General features: G+C 28.8%; 1 protein-coding gene across 6 annotated transcripts in view; it reads left to right on the top strand.

The window, feature by feature from the left end:
* LOC129912507 (cytosolic purine 5'-nucleotidase) overlaps positions 1-20,492 on the top strand; it is a 120,312-nt gene that overhangs the window by 68,044 nt on the left and 31,776 nt on the right. The window contains exon 1 of one of the 6 annotated variants that reach the window (XM_055990777.1): positions 13,545-13,999. The exons of the other annotated variants lie outside the window; for them this stretch is intronic. Within the exon in view, the coding sequence (XP_055846752.1) occupies positions 13,551-13,999 (449 nt within the window). The 5' untranslated portion in view covers positions 13,545-13,550. Of the gene's footprint in view, positions 1-13,544; positions 14,000-20,492 lie in introns of those variants that run through there. 6 annotated transcript variants of the gene reach the window in all.

Here is a 20,492-nt window from a genome sequence, read left to right as displayed (position 1 = left end):
GTCCTCCTTTTGTTTTGAATTCCCACACTTTCTCTGCTAAATTTAACATGAACAATATAATTTTCAACACACCACATTGTCTCCTTTATACAAAACTACAATTCGAAACCAAAAACCATTGTATGACACAATTTCAATTTATATTTTCATCGAATTCAACGAATAACCCCGTCAAGACACAGAGCGGAAAGTGAGAGAAAGACCACCTCGATATGCCAACATTATTTCATACAACATTCTTAAAGAAATCCTTGGAAACAACACAATGCACAACACAATCGCCCTGCATCGTCATTCACATTTGATATTGAGGTTTTAAGTGAAACCAAAATGTAAGAGATTCAAAGTCATGTACAATATAATTTATGAGAAGTACAATGCATATTGTACAGCGTTAGTGTGCTACACAAAAGCCAGTGACGAAGACGATATGGAGAGAAGTCGTGTGTTGTGTGTGGTATTTGTAAATGCAAAACTTCAATAATATTGATGATATCGTCCTTCGAAACACACGCAAAAGTAAAATTGAAATTGGTAACGCTGGGTAACGAAATCCAATTTACTATAAATATTCTCATGAAACAGTGTGTTTCTCTCTCTCTCTAACTTGTTCGAGACATACAAATAAATGATTTCAAAAACTGTTTCGAACAATATACATTATCCTTGAGGTGATTCCTTGGAACATTATTGCAAAATTTTCAACTCAAAAGCTTCTCTCTTTCTGTGTAATGACTTCAAAATCAAATTAATGATCCAGTGATATGGCTCAACACAAAATGTCCTCAATTTATTATGATTATAATGGTGATGGGCTTTTCTGTCCTTCAATATATACTACAGACAGAAAAGGGATTGTAACCACTGACATCGGAAAGGATACATGAATGGAAACAAAAAAGTTACGTATACGCCATAGTTACCCTGGTTTTAGGTTAATTTCTATTCTATGACATTGCTTTTCAGAGATTGTGTGAAAATATCGATTTACATTTCCGCATTCAGAGTGAAAAATGATGGTCGTTAGAGAGGATTCTTTTTTAAAGCATTTTAAACCGCAGTGTCCGAATCAGACAAAAGTCTATTGAAAATGAAACTATAAACAAAAAAAATTTAGTAAGCAAAAAAAAAAAAATCTAAATATTCGGTGTCATGAATTTATGAATAAATTTATACTGTCAATTAAAAATGAAAAAAAAAAACAACATCACTGGAAGCACACATGCATCAAATTTTTTTTGTTGACACATGTCAAAATAAATAACCCTGGGTAAATTTAAGAAATAAATTGTTTTTGATTGACCTTTTGGATTGTTCGTGCTTAGAGCTCGAAATTATTTGAACATTTTTTTACATTCTTCTTTGTTTTAAAGCACAATTTACAGTTCAGTGTAAAAGAGATTTTTTTTATAATAGGTTACTGTATTTCAAAGTAAATTTTAAGCTTTTCGCAAATAACACGTTAATTATATTTTCATTTTGTCACATATCAAATTCAGATGGATTGGTTAAAATGCAATCATATTTTTTTTTTAAAGGAAATTTTTAAAGAAAGTTATAAGCAATAAATAAATTGAATTGACTTTAAGCGTGCTGAGTTTTAATTTTATACTTAATGGTATTTTTTTTGAAGTGAAAACTTCTTTAGTATCGTAGTGATTTGAAACAAGATGAAACGAAAACGCGACACGACTTCAACTTGTTATAACTTTTTTGTTTTAAGAGATAGATGAATGAAATTTGTACTGTAGATAGGTAATTAAATAAATTATAATTGTACAAAATTTCAATTAATTTCATATTCAAAATTCGGAGATAACGGTAAAAAGATGTTCTTTTCCAACACACGTTTTATCTTTTGATCTAGTGCACATACAAATTTGGTTTAACTTTAATACGCATGCTGATAACATAACCTTTTATTTGATATATCACACATAACGATACGTGCTCTACAAGTTACACAATCTTAAATTGAAAAAAAATTAAAAATACCTCAAAACACCTGTGGAGATCTATTGGGGATGACCAGGAAGTACCGTAATCTCAGTCTGGAAATTCGAGATGGTTGACTTTAAAAAATTCTAACTTCTCTTGTAGACATCTTTGAAATAAGATTTATACATCATTATACAAGGTGAAACAATAAGCTTTCACATGGTTTAAAATTTTTTATAGGTTGTCTAACAAAAAAATTGATTTAATAGCATGAGAACATAAAAATAAATGTTTTTTTTTGCTTTTTGGATGAAATTTCATCGAGTTTAAAAAATTCTAGCTCTTTTTGTAGATGTCTCATAGACCTGATCGATATATATATATTTTGAGCTAAGACAATGAACTTTCAGATGATGTAAAAATTTGTATAGGTTGTTAGGCAAAAATATTGATTTAATAGTGTGAGAAGATAAAAATACGTGTTTTTTCGCTTTTTTTGATGGAAATTGATCGAGTTCAAAAAATTCTAGCTCTTTTTGTAGATGTCTCATAGACTTGATCGATATACATATTTTGAGCTAAGACAATACGCTTTCAGATGATATAAAATTTATCTAGGTTGTCATATAAAAGACATGGATTTGAAGGTGATAGAATAAGAATAGGTAGATTTTTTCTATTTTTTTTTTGCAAGAAAAATGATTTTTTAAGGTTTCACTTCTACCACGTGTAAATTGCACACATGATTTTTTTTAATTTAAAAAAAAAAATCTATCAAACATTTTAGTCTGGTCGATTTTTTTTTTTATTATAAAAGCGGCACATAGAGGTATTTCAACAATCTAAGCGGCCAAAATTATTTTTTAATTTTTTTTTATAGAGCGGGCGGCCACTGCAGAAACTCTCAACTCATCGAGCTAAAGAAAATTTCAAATGGGAAGTGAAAGAGGGCTATTAGTAGTTACGAAAACCACAGGTCTTCCCGTTCGCATCCTGGCACGATTGGCGTGGTAAAGTGCATTGTGCATCTCATAAAGTTAAAAGACAATATTGGTGTCAAATTAAAGGTGATATTGTCAGCTATCAAAATTCAGAGGTCTTCCGGGCGAAAGTCTGGCAGTTTTGTCATGCAGCCCGTTTTAAGGTTAGAATCGATGAAAGTGAGTTTTTTCATAAAGTCTTGTTTTTTGGTATTTTGGATGAGGTTAAGGAGTTTTTTCACTATAAAATAAAAATATGAGTTATTACCATTTAAATATAAAACGATGTTTTGGAAATTGCTTGATAGTTTATTAACAATGACCCAAAGTATATGCAAAACTACGAATAATTCACGAAAAAGTCTCAAATAATACGCTGCGCCCCTTACAATTTACCGAATTAAAAGTCGAATTCAATTTCAAATTAAAGCTAATAATGTCTTTTTTTGAAAACCAGAGGTCTTCCAAGCCAAAAATTGGAAGTTAGGTCACGCAGCTTGTTTTAAGGTTAGGAGCGTTTTTTACTTAAAAAGTTCACCCAAGCTCGGGGGTGAAATGTCAAGATGCACAATGCACTTTACCACGCCAATCGTGCCAGGATGCGAACGGGAAGACCTGTGGTTTTCGTAACTACTAATAGCCCTCTTTCACTTCCCATTTGAAATTTTCTTTAGCTCGATGAGTTGAGAGTTTTTGCAGTGGCCGCCCGGACTATTATTTTATAACTCGCAAATTACTAAAATCAGTTGTTTTAGTTACAAAAAAAAAAAAAAAATTAGGAAAACAAAATTTTTTTACAAAATAAATTTTTTTTTTTTTGGAAAAAATTTTTTTTTCTTGAATTTTTTTTTTTTTTGAAAAAAAAAAAAATTTAAATATTTTTAAATGCCCAATATACAAAATTATTTGATAACGGGAGAAAAAATTCAGATTATAATTTTTTTAATACTAATTATGCAAATATATTAAAATTTTCTATGTGTGACTGCGGTATTCTGCAGTTGAATTGTTAAAAACTTATTAGCTAAAGCGTTTTCATAAAAATAACAATAGTTGCGGGATCTAGCAGGATACACAAAGAAATTTCTTTTCATACATAAAATTCTTAAAAAAAATTATCTTTATTTTGGCCCCTTTTTGCCCACCACAAAAAAAATATTAATGTAAAACAAATTTCATAAAATAAATTGTATTTGAAATGTCTAATACCTGTTGTTTTCGTATCCATCGCTATTTTCACCAGAAAAAATTTAAACACTGCAATTTTAATAAATAGCTATCACTGTCCCAAGACAGCGCAAATCAGTCCTGTCTCACAAATTTTCAATGATTATGTTCCCACTAATTTTTTTTTTTTTTTTTTTTGTTTCTCGCAATTTGAGAAGAGTGGGGTTTTAGACTTTTGTTTGTTGGAGTGTCCCCTACTTGTGGACTGTAATAATAATGGATATTTGTTAACTTTGATATTTTGACTATTGGCCGCGTGGATCATGCAAATACCTCTGCCTGAATACCTCTGAATAAATAATGTAGTCTTACACTCATAATTTTGCATTTTTTAGGTTTTTTTACTCAATATCTTATCTAAATATGGCTGTAATAAACAATTTTATCAAAAAAGTTACAAAAAAATAAAAGAAAAAATTACTTATGGCCTAAGTGATTCGGAGGTGCATAAAAGCATTTTTTTGTAGAAATCGGTCTCTGCCAGAAGAAATAAAGTTATATTTGATTTATTTAAGACCTACTATCTTAGTATAATAATATATCATTCACATTCACATTGATACTATTTCTAGACCCCTAAAGTCGTTTTGAAGAGATCACTACCATTTCGAGGAACGGTTTTCTAGTAATAATTTTTGGGGTTTTGCGGTAAATTGAAAAATATAAATTTTGGTGCTCTGCCCGTTCATGAGCTGACAAATTATGGCTAAAGCGAACATATCAACATGAAATTTTTATCATAAAACAAAGTTGATTTTTTAAGAATTCGGTCATCGAAATTTCCCACCTCCATGATTTTTACCCATATAGGTAGGTACTAAAGTACACTGAAAAGATTTACTTGTAGTAAAAAGTTTTTGGTGATTCTTTAACGCTAACTGATATCTGACTTTCTCCTAAGCGACACGACCGATTTCAATGAAATTTTTTGGCTCCGCGAAATTAGGCCCCAGGAAAAAAATGAAATAAGGCCCAAAAAAAAAACTTTAAGTGCTAGTTTCTCACAACTTCAAAAACAAAAAATCGAAAAAAAAAACAAAAAAAAATTAAATATTTTAAATTTTTTTGAAAGATTAAATTAAATAAAGTTTTTGAGTAACTTAGAAAAGCTATTACTAAATATTCCTATTAAAATATGTAGGGTGCGGTGGATGTTGTGTCATTAGAATAGCATTGTGTAATAGTAGATGATACCGATGTCACTTAAAAAAAAAAATAAAACTAATTTTTATATCATATTTGCATCATAAAAATATGACAATATAATATCGCATTTCATCTTGATTTCCTTAAGAATTCATAGCACTCTCTTCAGACTCACTCCAAAAGCAATAGATCACAAGTAAAAACCCATTTACACATTAAGTTGTGCAACCTCATGTTCGTGTTACCAATAAACTTTCTTTTTTTTTTATTCCATCGTCACACTTAATCCTTTTCATTGTTTTTTTCTTTTCTCACTGAATATAAAAAAAAAATATTTATTGCGGTACATTAATCATGTCACCCATAGAAAACACGGGTCTATACCAATCGGGTATCTTTGTCGGATATCCAACCTCTGGTGGCTCGTGCAAGTTTTCAAATGGACTCGATTTTTTTTCATTATTATCTTGAAAAGGCACACTTTATGCCACCACTCGTTTTAATTCTTTTCTGAGTTTGCTGAATCGATGTTTTTTTTTTTTTTTATTTTTAAGCCAAGAAACTTTACAATAAAATTGCTTTTCCGGGGAGTATTATCTGCCTTAGGTTGAATATTAATAAAGGGTGTCTTTTAAAAGTTTCAATCAAACTAATAATTTTTCGTTTGTAGAAACTAGTTGAAGTTTTTAAATTCTACTAAATTCACGCCCTAAAAACTTGTCAAGCCTAGTAGCTGCAAGTTTTTACATTACTTAAAAACGGTTTTTAAAGTTTTTAAAATGTCTTAAAATTTTTGGAAAATAAAGAGCTGGAAAAGTTTCTGTAAATAAATGTTCTAATAGAAAGCACCCTGTATTCGAAAACATGAACAATCTATTCGAAACTACTTTAACAGAACATTTTCCCTTAGAGCGACAGCAGGAGCAGGCAAAATAGAAGACAAAATAAGAGACAAAAGAAAACCCTTCTTCTATATACGTGAAATTCTTCAGTTAAATCGTGTTGAACGTGAGAACTTATTTTTCTATTGCGCGAAGTGAATAAAACGACTTTTCCATTAGAACCGTTTTTTTTTTTTTTTGGTGTAGTAAAATGTTAAAAGCAACGATATTGATCGGAGGAAATATCTGTATGTTTAACCGAAGAAGCATTTTAGTGAACACAGAACATATACAAGTATTTGCATTCACTGAATGCACAGTGCACATATCGTGAATACTAATCGATTTCACTTAATTTAGCGATGATTTTCTTTTTAAGGACATGAATGATTTGTGTGTTAAGAAAAAAAAAGATTTCAATGAAGGTTAAAGCTTAGATTTTCATTTGTATTTGTTTTTAGGTTGTCTAAAAAAAATTATCACATGGCACTCGTTCGTCGTAGAAAGATAAATTTTTAAATTATAGAAAGCTAGCTGACCCGGCGGACTTCGTTCCGCCATTTTTTGTATTTATTTTTAATTTTCGACTCTACAATTAGTTAACATTTTAAATGAAAAAGGGAATCAAAACTTGAAAAGTTCGTAAAAAGAGTTTAAAAAAAACTTTTAGCAAAAGTGGCCTATGTAAAATATGGCCTATGTTAAAAACGGCCAAAAAACTTGGGACAAAAAAAAATTGTTTTTCCCGTTATTCGGTCAAATCACGTTTTAAAAATTCAAAAGTTTGTACATGCATGCGCATGATTAAAACCTATATTTCCTATAAATTTGAGATTTTTTGCAGACTTTTAAAAATTCCAAAAAAATAAAAGACTACTCAAAAATGTATCTAAAAATTAGGTTGTTTTTCAAAAATTTTTATTTCAAAATACAGGGCCTATGAAAAAAATCCGTTTTAGACCCCTAATTTTTTTTTAAATATCTTTCTCATGGTGTAACTAAAATTTCTGTGCAAAATTTTGCGTACCTCTAATTAGTCTTTTTTCGAAGGGTTATGACTGCAAAAAAATATTCACAACTTGGTTTTGAAATTTTTTTGAATTTTTTCAATACCTTTTTTAACTATTGAATAAATTTGTCTATCATTTAAAAAAAAAGTCAACTCTTTACGACTTACCGTTTAGAAAATAGCCTCTTTTTTCAATGTCGTGTTACCCCTATTTACCTTATAAAATCTTAAATTTTTTTTTGCCTTAAACCTTCTCCTCTTATGGCTCTTTGATTTAAAAAAGAAATTAAGAAAATAAGTCAGTCGGTGTGGCCGGTTAGTGAACGTACACAAAACCAAACTTTAATATTGTATAATAGATTTAGAGGATTCCAAACATCACATACCTGTGAATGTGTCTCAACGCCGGTAGAACATACATTTTTGTATTGCATCATTAAGTAAAAACAAGCGGATTTCCTATTAAATTAAGCGGATTTCCTATTGAATTAAGCGGATTTTTGCATGGCTTTTTGGGAAGATTACTTTGGTCTTAAATTAAGCGTACAAATCTTCTTAATTTGTTGAATGTGCGAATTTTAAAGAAATTCACTTAATTTAAGCGGAAAATCTGCTTATTTATATGCGGAAAAATTTGAATTAAAGAAAAAAAGTGAAACTAAAGCTGAAGCCCGACGATAATTATTAAAATTTTTATTTTTTTTCGGGTTTTTAAGAAGAAAACTCATAGTACATAAAATGAAATGAAATTCACCTTAAATTTAATAGAATTTAAGCGGATTCTACTTATTTTAAGGGGAAATCGTATTGTTTTAAGCGGGTTGGATTTAAGATGGGCATCATATAATTTTAAAGTGTCCTTTTTTTCTCCGTGAGTTTATCATAATAGCATAATAAACCCTAGTTTAATTTTTTTTTTCAAATTCGATTTAAAAGATTTTGTTTAATATATTTAACTGCACTTTGGACATTCATTTGTTGACAGAATATTTGTAAATTCAACATTTATTTCAAAAACAATTACAAAATATCAGCAGTTGGAACATTTTAGAAGATAAATATTCAAATCTCTTTCACTGGAACCCTTTTCAAAAATAGAAACCATTAACAGCTGAGCAAAAGTAACAAAAATGTCACCATTATGCTTCACATGCAGGTATCTAAGGAAATCGCTTTTCACGTTTGGGTATATGCCTTACAAGTTTAGAGGTAGGTAAAGGTTACACAGCGAGTTAATGCATTTCAAAGGAATTTTGAAAGCTTTACAGTGTGCTGAATTTGTAACATTTGCACAAAACAACGAAGCTCTTTCATTTTTTTTTTTTTTTTTTGTTTTGTAACGCAACTACTTTTAGTGAAATCCTCAATATGGAATGGTTTCCGGTTTGATAAAAGTAGGCGAAGAGTATTGGTTTCTTTTTTATACTTTTTATTTGACAATGTTTCGTAAACTCAATTTTCTTGGAAAAGGCTTATTTCAAAAATTGTTTTTAAAATATCATGTCCGAAACTCTTACATTCACTTAAAACGATGCAAAGATTATTTAAACTTTTCAATAAAAAAGAGTACAAATAAACCGAAATCATTGAACCAATAGGTATGAATAAATCAGTTTTTCGTTAGAAAAGGGGACTTTAATTGATATCTTTCCAGAAAAGAAATCTGGTTATTTGAATTTATTTATCTCAGATTTACTGGACCGGGTGAAACCAGAGAAAATTATTTCCATGAAATCATTTACAATCAGTTATGATTCTGAATATTTTGTTCTGTGCGTTTATAATTCGGACGTAAATGAATGCATTTTTAATCCTTTTTTTCGCAGTTGGAAAAATACAGTAAAAATCTCATAATCCAGACTCGAAATGTCAAATCTTTTATGAGAATCTCAACCATTTGACAGGTTGTATTGAAGTCTTTTTCCAAAGAAAATGTAAAAGTTGACGAATTATTAGCTTTACGTTCGGTCGATTTTTGAGAAGCAGAAATAAGTCATTTCTTTTTAATTTTGATTCAAGTGTTCTTTTCCACTGCCGATGGTAAAAAAAAAAAAATAAAAAATTATAACATATTAACATACAAATATAAACATACACTCACAAAGTTTGATAATGGTAATTTTTGTTGATTCAACCAATGGAGAAAATTTATGAAAAATTAGCTTTTTGAAAAATTTTTTTTTTCAGAATAATTGTAGCTTTTCAAAATACAACTTTTCCTTTAAACTACGATTTTGTAAAAATATTCAATTCAAAATTCAAGCATGTTTTTTTCTTAAAAATTTAAAGTGACCCAAAAACGCTTATCTAAACCCCCATTTTTTAGCTCGATTTGATTTTTAGTTTTTCAAGATTCTGCTAAAATAAAACCAAAATAAAATATTAATTTTTTTTTTAAGAAATTGTAGCTTTTGGTTAACATCTTTCATTAAGGGGGGAAACCCCTCGGGACGACAGCTTTTTCAATAATTTTTTTGGGAAAACTGAAAGCATTTATTGAAATTTGGGAAAGTATGTGATATTATTAACATTATAAAGTATTGATACAATTTTTTTGAAGTACAAAAAAAAACAAAATGGCGGCTCTACAGCTCTTTAAAGTTGACGCCTCGAGTTTGCGCCGTGCAATGTCCAGGTTCAGAAAATTATTTATAATCAAAAAAGAAATTTTTTCCAATAAAATTTATTTATACGCATTGCATGAACCTAAATTTAGTAAACAAAAGTGTAAAATAAAAATTAAAGACCAAAAAAACGAAAAAACACAATGGTTTTTTATAAAAAAATTGTTAAAAAAATATTTATTGTAAAAATTTTGTTGAACTCTAAGGTTCATGCAATGGCCAATAATTTAAAGTGTAATTTGCAATTTATTTCAAGTCGATAGCTTCATTAGTTTTTGAGTTACGTTGCACGGCGCGGAAATAAGCGCGTTTTTAGGAAAAAGCGTTTAAAGTTTTCGTACTGAGGTAGGTTCAATGGGCATGGGTTTCGGGACTATCCTGGGGCATTTGAGGCTTCATTTAAGGCTTAGACCACTGAAAATAGTTTCTTCCGTTGGTAAATGAATTTATAAGGCAATACAAATTAATGCACAAATAAAAATTTCCAGAGGGATTTCCCCCTTAATTACAATTTAAAGCCAAAAGTACAGTTTGTATAGAAATTTATTTTAGCTACTATACAAAATTCGCCCAAAAAAATTTGCCGAGCTTAAATCTATTAAAGAATTTAACCCGAATTGAGCTCAGCTTCAGCTTTGAAATTACATTTTCGTTTCCAATTTAACATCTTTTTGTCTATCACTTTTTGCGCAGGGATAAGAAAAACAAAGAAAAATAATTGTCAAATAAAATTTAAGACTGAAAGAAGGCATGTAAAATTGCACATATGAGTCATTAATAAGTAGCTCTCTTAATTGAACAATTTCCAAAAAAAAAAACTTCAAAGGTTTTTAAGGGGTTTAATTAGCGATTCTTAACAAATAATGTAGTTCAAATAATGAGATACTTTTCCTTTAAATTTTTTTTTAAATTTTGTATTATAAATAATTACTGAATTGTTCTCAAATCACTATAACATATTGTGGTCTATCTTAGTAACGCAGTTGATTTTCATACAAAATTTTATTGTTCAAGAGCATCAGCCACATAGTATAAAGAGGAATTTCTCATAATTCCCCGTCAAAGTAATGAGTTTTTATTTTTGTTCCGAACCCAGTAGATAAAATCATAACCACCCTGCGTTACCATGTGAAATAAAACTAAATTAAATTATTTTAATATACCTCATTTAATTTGACTTTGTGTAACTCTTTAGCCGTGTAATCAACGAAATCGGTCAACGCGTTGACTCTCTTACGTCAAAAAAAATCCATATTCTCTCTGTCATCTCACCGTCAACGTTCACAGCGTCAATGCATAAAACATTGACTATCACACGATTGACACTGTTGCGTCAATGTTGTCCTAAATTACGTTGACGCGCCAGGTGTGTCAACGTGACGTTTACTTAGCAGTGTCAACGCGTTGACTCGCAAAACTTTGTTGATCACACTGTTTGACACAAAGCAAAAATTTAAATTTTCCAAAAATATTTTGTAAAACAAAAAGCGGAGAAAATGAGATTTGAAAAAAGCTCTCATAGAAAAAATAAACGAAAATTTGTTTGACATGGTTGCATTGAAATGTAAATATTTCGAGATATACGCAATGCACTTTTAAGATAAAAGTCTTAAATGAATTCTGATAATATTCTTGAACGAATAAAAATGTAAAATTACTAAATTTTTGTTGAAAAATTAGAAAAAAAAAATAAAAAAGTTTCGATATTTGATTTTTAATAAATCGAAACAAATCAATATGGCCACTTTCAAACGCTGATAGCATAGGAACGCTGCAAAAAAAAATGTTTTGCATCCAACATAGATGCCATGGTCATACCGAAAAGTTTTTTTTGGAAAAAAACAAAAAGGTGAAATGAAAACCCCCTTTTTCCAAAACGGTACACCATTCAAAAAAATTGCCCTACAAAAAATGTTCCCAATCCAAATCTTATCACATTTCTATACAAAAAACAATGTCATTCTGAAACGATGACACGGTATTTAATTCTGCCGCGTCAACGCTGGGACAGGGTCATTGCGATGACTCCCAGTCCTATAACCCTGTCAACACGTCCCAATGGCATTGACAGAGAGATTACACGGTCATCGAAAATAGTCAACGCGTTGACTCAAAAATGTGTGTCAACGCGAGTGTCATCGTACCCGTCAACGCAATGACAGCAGTTTTCGTTGACGATCACACGACACGTGACACTCTTGGGACAGATTGTGACGTCATTTTTACGTCAGAGAGTCAACGCGTTGACCGATTTCATTGACCGTGTAATCATAGCTTTTAACGAAAATAATAGTCTGGAAAAATAAGCTAGGCAAATAAGTGGCTTCAAAGTGACTAAAAGAGGTACAAGTTTTAATTTCGTGACTTCTGAGCTACCGCATTTGGTAGATGAGTAGACGAAATTTGTATTATTTTTCTTATACAGCCTTTTTGAGCTAACAGTTTTGTAAGTGAAAACTTTTTGCTCTTTCAATTAAAATCATATTTCCAATATGATTAAAAATTTACAACTGCGTTACTGCTCAACTGCGTTACCATAAAAATAAATTGGAAATGCAGCTCTTATTAACTTCAAAGAACTTTACTTTAAAATTTACTTTTTGTGCATAGTTTTGTATAGCATTTTTGGTTGTATTTAAGTTTCTGATAACTTCAAAATATCTATGTTTGGTAACGCAGTCAACGAAACTATTCGGAATATTTAATTGAAATTAATTTTTCTGTGATTTAACCTTCAGGGAGACCCACGATGTTACTATAATTTTAAATTTTCATGTAAGAGAAGCTTTGTATATGATTTGATTTTTAAATAAAACTATTATTTTTAGTAACGCAGTTGTTTAGCTTTTTTTTGATTGATTTGTGTATAAACTGCAGTAAATATAGAAATATCAAATCGGCTAAAAAAATTTAAAAAAAAAAAATTGCATTTGTTTTCCATTACAAATATAAAAAATAGATTTGTTGCAAATAAATGCAAGAATTAGCATTAAAAAAATTTATTGCAACTGAAAAAGAATTGCCCTAAAAAAAATTTTATTGCAACTGAAAATATTTGCATTAAAAAAACTATTTATTGCAAATTTTTTGCATTGAAAAGATGTGTCCATTAAATATTTTTTTTTTAGTATTTAGTGCACACATTTTTTCGATGCAGAATATTTTTTATTTGAAACAAAAATTTTTTTTTAGTGCAAAAAATTCTTAATTGCAATAAAAATTTTATTTTCAATTAAAATATTTTGCAAATTTGCAAATAAAAATATTTTATTTTTTTTTTTTTATTGACCCTGTAAGAAACTATTAAAATTGTAATTTGATACAAATATTAATAAAAGCAAAAATTGAAAAAAAAAATCTATTGTACAAAATAATTAATAAAACTTGAATCTCATTTATCCATTTTGTCAAAATTATCCAAATTTAATATCCTCAATTTTGCAATATATGTACATTTCCTTATTTGATTTCTTCATCCATAATATTATATTCCGATTTTCTCCAATATCCTATCTATTTTCTGTTCATTTGATATAATTGCTTTATCAGCCATTGAATTCTCTTTCATTCAAACAACTCAAAAAGCTTTAAGAGAAGGACAAAAGCAAACCATATTGATATTGGTCCCCAAAAATACCATATTGTAGAAAAAGATTAATATATCTTTGATTTGTGTGTCCCAGAAACTCTACCCTACTTTCTATACCAATCTAATAAATAGACATTATATCTTGTGGCTTATTTAATGATGAATCGACAAACAATGAACTCGCATCATCTAGTGAAGAATGATGCCAACGAACTTATAAATTCAAGTGGCATTTTTGAATCAGTTAATCCGGAACAGGATATTGAGGAAAATCCTTCTCTATATCACAATGATGATGATTATAATGGCTTACATCGTCGTCGTCCTAAAGCGGAAATTACCACCAACCATATTGACAACACCATCATCATCATTGGTGGTGATACGGAAAAAATCGATAATAATTCCAAGGACAACTTTGTTGATGATGAAGATGAAAATGAGGATGAGAATGATTTAGATGACACCATTGAAGATGATGATGGTGATTTTGATGATGATTACAATGATGATGATGATTCGAGATTAGAAGATATGACTCAAACATCCAGTGTTTTTGATGATGATTACTTCCTTCTAAACACCAAGATTAATATTCGAAATGAGTGAGTTTTAAACAACATTTCTTTCTAAATTGTAGTCTTGTTGTTTTAGTTGTTGTTGTTATCTAGTTCAAGAAAGGTTTTTTTACTTTTATTAAGCTTGCTTCTACACGGAGAAAAAAGACCACAAAAAACAAGCGGATTCGACATAAAATTAAGCGGATTTTTTGCATGGTTTTTTGCCAAGATAACTTTCGTCTTAAATTAGGCGGAAATTTTTTTCTTAATTCCTCGAATGCGCAAATTTGAAAGATATACTCTTGATTTAAGCGGAAAATTATCTTATTTTAAGCGGATTCCGCTTATTTCAAGTGGATTCCGCTTATTTTAAGCGGAAATCGTTTTGTATTAAGAGGTGTGATTAAAGGTGGACATCATCTTATTTTAAGGTGTCCTTTTTTTCTCCGTGTAGGTACTTCTTCATCTTTTACCTTTAGGGGAAAGCTCTTGTCAATATTTAACATTGAGTCCTTTAGCAAACAATCAATCATATTGCTTTTGGAAAAACTCCTCACTGCAAATCGATTGTTCCGCAGCTGGTTTTACACATTTGCAAATAAGGATACAACCTTAACCCAAACAAATAAAGGTACCCCCAGATGGATGATGTATTGTATATCTTGTTTATTACCTCTCTTGTCAGAATTTGGAGAGAATTTCTTTGAACGAGTGCGAATATTTACCAGGCAAATTGATTTTCTTCTCTTTTCAAAATGTTTCTACAAAAGAATTGTTAAAGGGTTTACCATTTCAAGACTTCACACAAAGAGTGTATTCTTTTTGTTTCTTTCTTGATAGATGATAGTATTTGACTTGAAGTCCTTGGCTGTATATTAATTCAAAATTCAATCATAAAAACAAGGATATCATTTGATTTATCAGAAAGAGAGAGAGAGAAAATGCCTAAAATAGGATGTGAAAACAATCTGTGTGGTTTACTTTAAGAGATTTATTATTAGACACACACAATAACATTGAAGAATTTTTGATGTTGACTAATGGATGGAAATATTTTTGGTCTTCTAGCTTTTTGGGGGTTAAAAATGATTGAATGATTTCTACTGAATTGAGTTTTATGATAAATGAGACAATGTATATAAGGATGACATGGCGAGGGGGCAGCACTTAATAGTCAATCAAAATATTATTGTTCAATGAATTTAATTTGGATCTTTAATTTTTAATTCTTTTTTTATTTTTTTTTTTTTTTTGGAGGCAAGATAAGTTTCATTTAGGTCTTTAAGATAAATAATTGCTAAGATATTATTGTTCTTGTCGGAAGTATTCAGCTTTGAATAAAATAGCTATTGGATTTAATTTATTTTATAGGCCTGCAATACTAGAGCCAATAAAAGGAATTATTTTAACAAAATTTGATTTATTCGACAAATTTTACAACAAATTAGTTAAAAAAAAAAAGAGGTTATCTGTAAAGCCGGACGATGATTTTACGTGATAACGTCGTCAGAAAACAGGTTGTGTGCTTTAGTTTAAAATGAGTCAATTGAAGCGTTTACTTATTTCAAACAATCATAATTTACAAGAAAAAGCTAAAAAAAAATGCCTTTTTTATTTTTTCATTATATTAATTTTTTTATTTTAAAAGCTTACAAAAAAAATTATGCAATTTAAAAGCCAAGTATTTCTTCTTAAGAATAAAACCGTATTTAAATTTTTACAATGTGCAAAAAGTATAAAAATAATTTATTGAAAACAATAATTTTCATCAAAAAAAGCAAAAAAAAAACATGAATTTTTATCTTCTCATGTCATTAATTCCATTTTTTCCCTTACAACCTGTACAAAATTTTATCCCATCTGAAAGCTTATTTTCTTAGCTACAAAAAGAGCTAGAATTTTTGGAACTCGATCAAATTTCATTAAAAAAAGGAAAAAAAAAACATTTATTTATATGTTCCCACGCTATGGAATCAATTTTTTTGTTTGACAATCTATACCATGTGAAAGCTTATTATTTCACCTTTCATATTCATATTCAATCTCATTTCAAAGATGCCTACAAGTGAAGTTAGAATTTTTTAAAGTCAACCATGTCGAATTTCCTGACTGAGATTACGGTACTTCAACAGATCTCCACTGGTGTTTTGAGGTTTTTCGCAAGTTCCTTGATTTAACATTGTATAGCTTGTAGTTAGTCTACCGTTATGTGTGATATACCAAATGAAAGGTAATTGTATCATAAAAGTTTAATAAAATTTGTATCTGCTCTTGGTCAAAAGTTATAACCTGTTGAATTCTAAAATTTTATTTTACCGTTATCTCAAAATTGTGTTTACGAAAATGATTGAAACTTCGCACACATATAGTCGTAGTCATGGTCTATCATTATTCCATATACTTTATTCCCGTATCCATTAAAAGAAAAAAAGATAAAAATAAAAAACGATGAAAATCGGTTAAAAACGGTCAAAAAACGTGTTTTTTAAAAATTTGTTTCTTCCGTTTTTCAGTCAAAACTCACTAAACGATTCCAAGTTTTTGCACATGTATGCATAAGATTAAAACCTACATGTCCTTTAAGTTTGAAACGCTCAAAAAAAAAGCTAAGAATCAAAAACTATCCAAAAATACCCCTAAAAACAAAGGTGTTTTTTAAAAATTCATATTTCGAAACGCAGAGTGTTGGAAAAAAATCCGTATCAGACGCCTAATTTTTTTTTCCCTCGTCTTTTACCTGTCACCTTTACAATTGTCAATTTAGATTTAGCCCAAACTTCACCTTTTCGTTTAACCCCTGTTTACCCTATTAAATGATTGAATTTTCAAAAATCCTTCATTTGGATTAAGCTTTAGGTAATTATCTTTCAAATAAGCTATAGAAGATTTTTGTACCTCTAATAGTTTATTTTTAATTTCGAATTGAAAGTGCGACAGTGGAACGGGAGAAAATGGAGTCACTTTTTTGTGGTGGCTGCCATGGTTCATCGATTTATAAGACGTTATCACGTCAAAAATGAGTTATATAGTAACGAAAGATATACGATTTTTAAACTAACATTTTATTTTAAAAATTTTTTAAATTAAAAAAAATCAATTCAATAAAACACACAAATAAAGACAAACACAGAGGCACTTCGAATACGTTAATCTATAATTCTATTAATTGGATCGTCAAAATTCTAATTTTTTTACCTTAGGGAAAATGAGAAAATATCATATATTACATTCAAATTTATCTGAGCAATTGTTTGCAATTTATTGTTCCTTAAAGTCTAACGCATAAAATTATAAAATTCCCCCATTTCCATCAACCTTCAATTTTGTTCCTTTTGATGATAGGGACAAAGTGTGTGATCAAAAAATATCCTCATTAACATTTTGAACATTTAATGTGCAAGTTTTGACGCTTTGTTGTTACTGATTGACAAGATAGAAGTCGTGGAATGTTCTCAAAATTTCGGTTTTTTTTTTTTTTATATTTATACACATATATTAAGGTATGATCAAAAGTGAATCAAAATTACTAAAAATTTTTGTACCCTTCTCTATAAACCGTTCTCCCCCTTTTTTGCTCTTTAAAATGATTTCAATTTTAATTTATCCGATAGAAACGGTGTTTATGGCAGAAAATCTTAAGTTTAAAATTCTTATATTTTTCAAACATTTCATTCCCACAAAAAAAATTAAAATTGCTTGCATTAAAAAAATATCAAATTAATTTGAGAATTTTTGATCTAAACTAAACTAAATTTTCATGAAAATTGAAATTTATTTAGATTATGAATAAAATTTTAATGCACAATGTGTTTGTTCACTGAATTTAAATTTCAATCTTCGTCAACTTTTGTACAGGTTTGACTTCAAAAAACTAATGTCAAAAAGTCAACGAAATATTGAAAACAAATATTTTATGCAACCATTTAGCATTGAATTTTTGTTTTAATGCATACAAATTTCGATATGTATTAACAATTTTTTAATGCATTTTCAATTTGCGTTGAAAGATTTTTTTATAAATTCAAAATATATGCAAAAAATTTAATTTTTTTAAGTAAATTTTTATTTCAAATGCATTTTTATTTGCATTAATATTTGTATAACCTTGATGAAAATAGAGTAGATCAATCTTCATAAAAACTCAGTTTGATAGATGATTTGGTCAGAGAGAGGAATTTTATGTGAACTAAAAATTTGTCTATAAAAAAAAAATGTTACGCATTCGCCCGAGTGACCCGCAAATTGTTCGATTCGAAGTTTGTCAAAACTTCGGTTTTGTTGCTAAACTGTTTCAATTAATAATTTTAATAATAAAATAAATAATCACACCATATTTTTTGATTTTTTATGTTTTTTTTTTATAAAAAATAATCAAAGCCGTTTTAGAAATAATTGCAGCACTTACCTTGAAAAATGTTCTTGTGTGCTTAAATGCTCTTAATACCCAAATAATTGCACTTTATAGATCACAGTTGGATGTGAGATCAAACACAACATGCAAAAAAAAAAAAAAAAATGCCACGCGACAACCAATCATGTGTATTGCAAGTTGTATGAACTTGTGAGTATTTTTAATTTCGAAAATAAAAGCTTCAAATTGAATTAATTGTTATTCAAAAATAAATCAAAACAAATACGAGAGCCAAAAGAGCTCTTTGATATTTTCAAAGAGGCTAAAATTGTTAATAAATATTATTTGGCAATAATTTGCTTTCATTGCCAAATCAATTTGTACATCAAATTTACTTGCAAAGCAGAAAAAGCAAATTGCATTTGCAAATGCAAAAATTAAAAATATAAACAAAAAAAAAAAAAAACATACAAGGAAGTTCATAATGAGTTTAATTAATAGCGCCATCTACATGTTTGTGCGGGTGTATGTGGTGTATGGTGTTGATTTGTGCAATTGCTTTAATTTTCCTATAAATGTATAAATACAAAGATGCAATAATAAATTTATAATTTAATTATAGAATTTCTTTGGCATGGCCAAGGTTTTTAAGAGAACATATATGTACATCGACGTTGACCGAATGTGGCAGAGTGTAACGAACGACAAAATGTTGTTGATTTGTGATGATGATTTGTCTTGTCATGCAGTGGCTTACCCCACTAACCTAAGCATAAACAAAACAAATAAATTGTCTATTTTCTTTTAATTAATTAAGTTGTTGTTTTTAAATGATCTCTTTCATGGTTAGGGACAATATAATGAGTTATTAGCTTCAGGTGGTAAATTTTAAAAGGTTTTCTATTTTGACACCAATTAATTTCAGAAAATAGACAAAATAGAGGAAGGCATTTAAACTGGCAAATCATTACAAAATGTTTTTTTGTTTCTCAGAAAATTTCATGTTCATTGTCAATAATTATGTTTTGGTAAGTTAGAGGTCCTGAATTCAAAGACTTTTGACATCCGAGAATAGAAGAAAAGAAGAATTTTGCTAGACATTTTTCATCCCACCGAACTGTAATTAAAGGAAGAAAGTAAAAAAAAACCGTATGTTTGTATGATTGTATGTTTGTATGTTTTGTGTGTTTGTATGTTTGTATGTTTGTATGTTTGTATGTTTGTATGTTTGTGTGTTTGTATGTTTGCATGTTTGTTTGTTTGTATGTTTGTATGTTTGTATGTTTGTATGTTTGTATGTTTGTGTGTTTGTTTGTTTGTATGTTTGTATGTTACTATTTTTGTATGTTTGATGTTTGTATGTTTGTATGTTTTCTATGTTTGTATGTTTGTATGTTTTATGTTTGTATGTTTGTATGCTTGTATGTTTGTATGTTTGTGTGTTTGTATGTTTGTATGTTTGTTTGTTTGTATGTTTGTATGTTTGTATGTTTGGATGTTTGGATGTTTGGATGTTTGTATGTTTGTACACTCAGAGAAAAAATCCCATAAAATCAATAGGAAAACTATTGTTCCAATAGTTTTCTACTATTAAATTTGGTCAATGGGATTTGTACTATTATTTCAATGGTTTTCATACCATTATGTTTAGGCGATGTGAAATAATAGGTTCATACTATAAATTCAATGGTATATACTATAAAAGATTTCGAAATAAGAAATAAGAAATTTCGAAATTCGAAGTTTAAATAATTTCGAACACACACCTTAATGGTTTAATACTATTGAAACAAGAGTATGATACTATTGATATAATGGTATAAGACTATTAATTCAATGGTGGTATACTATCAATTTAAAGTAATGTACTATTAATATTATGGTATCTTACTATTAATTTAATGGTAGTATACTATTAATTTTATAGTACTTTACTATTAATTTAATAGTATCTTAGCATTAATTTAATGGTGTAATAGTATTCATTTTATAGTACTGTACTATTAATATTATAGTATCTTATCATTAAATTGTAATACTATTCATTGGATAGTACTGCACTACTGATTTAACAGTATCATACCATTAATTTAATGGTAGTGTACTATTAATTGTATAGTCCTAATTATATTATGTTATCTTTCCATTTACTTTTAATAATAAGTTATCGTACCACTGATTTTAAAT

This window comes from Episyrphus balteatus, chromosome 2 (assembly GCF_945859705.1).
Source record: "Episyrphus balteatus chromosome 2, idEpiBalt1.1, whole genome shotgun sequence".
Taxonomy (NCBI): domain Eukaryota; kingdom Metazoa; phylum Arthropoda; class Insecta; order Diptera; family Syrphidae; genus Episyrphus; species Episyrphus balteatus.
The sequence above is the reverse complement of the archived record's forward strand: the minus strand, read 5'-3'. Positions and strand labels throughout refer to the sequence as shown.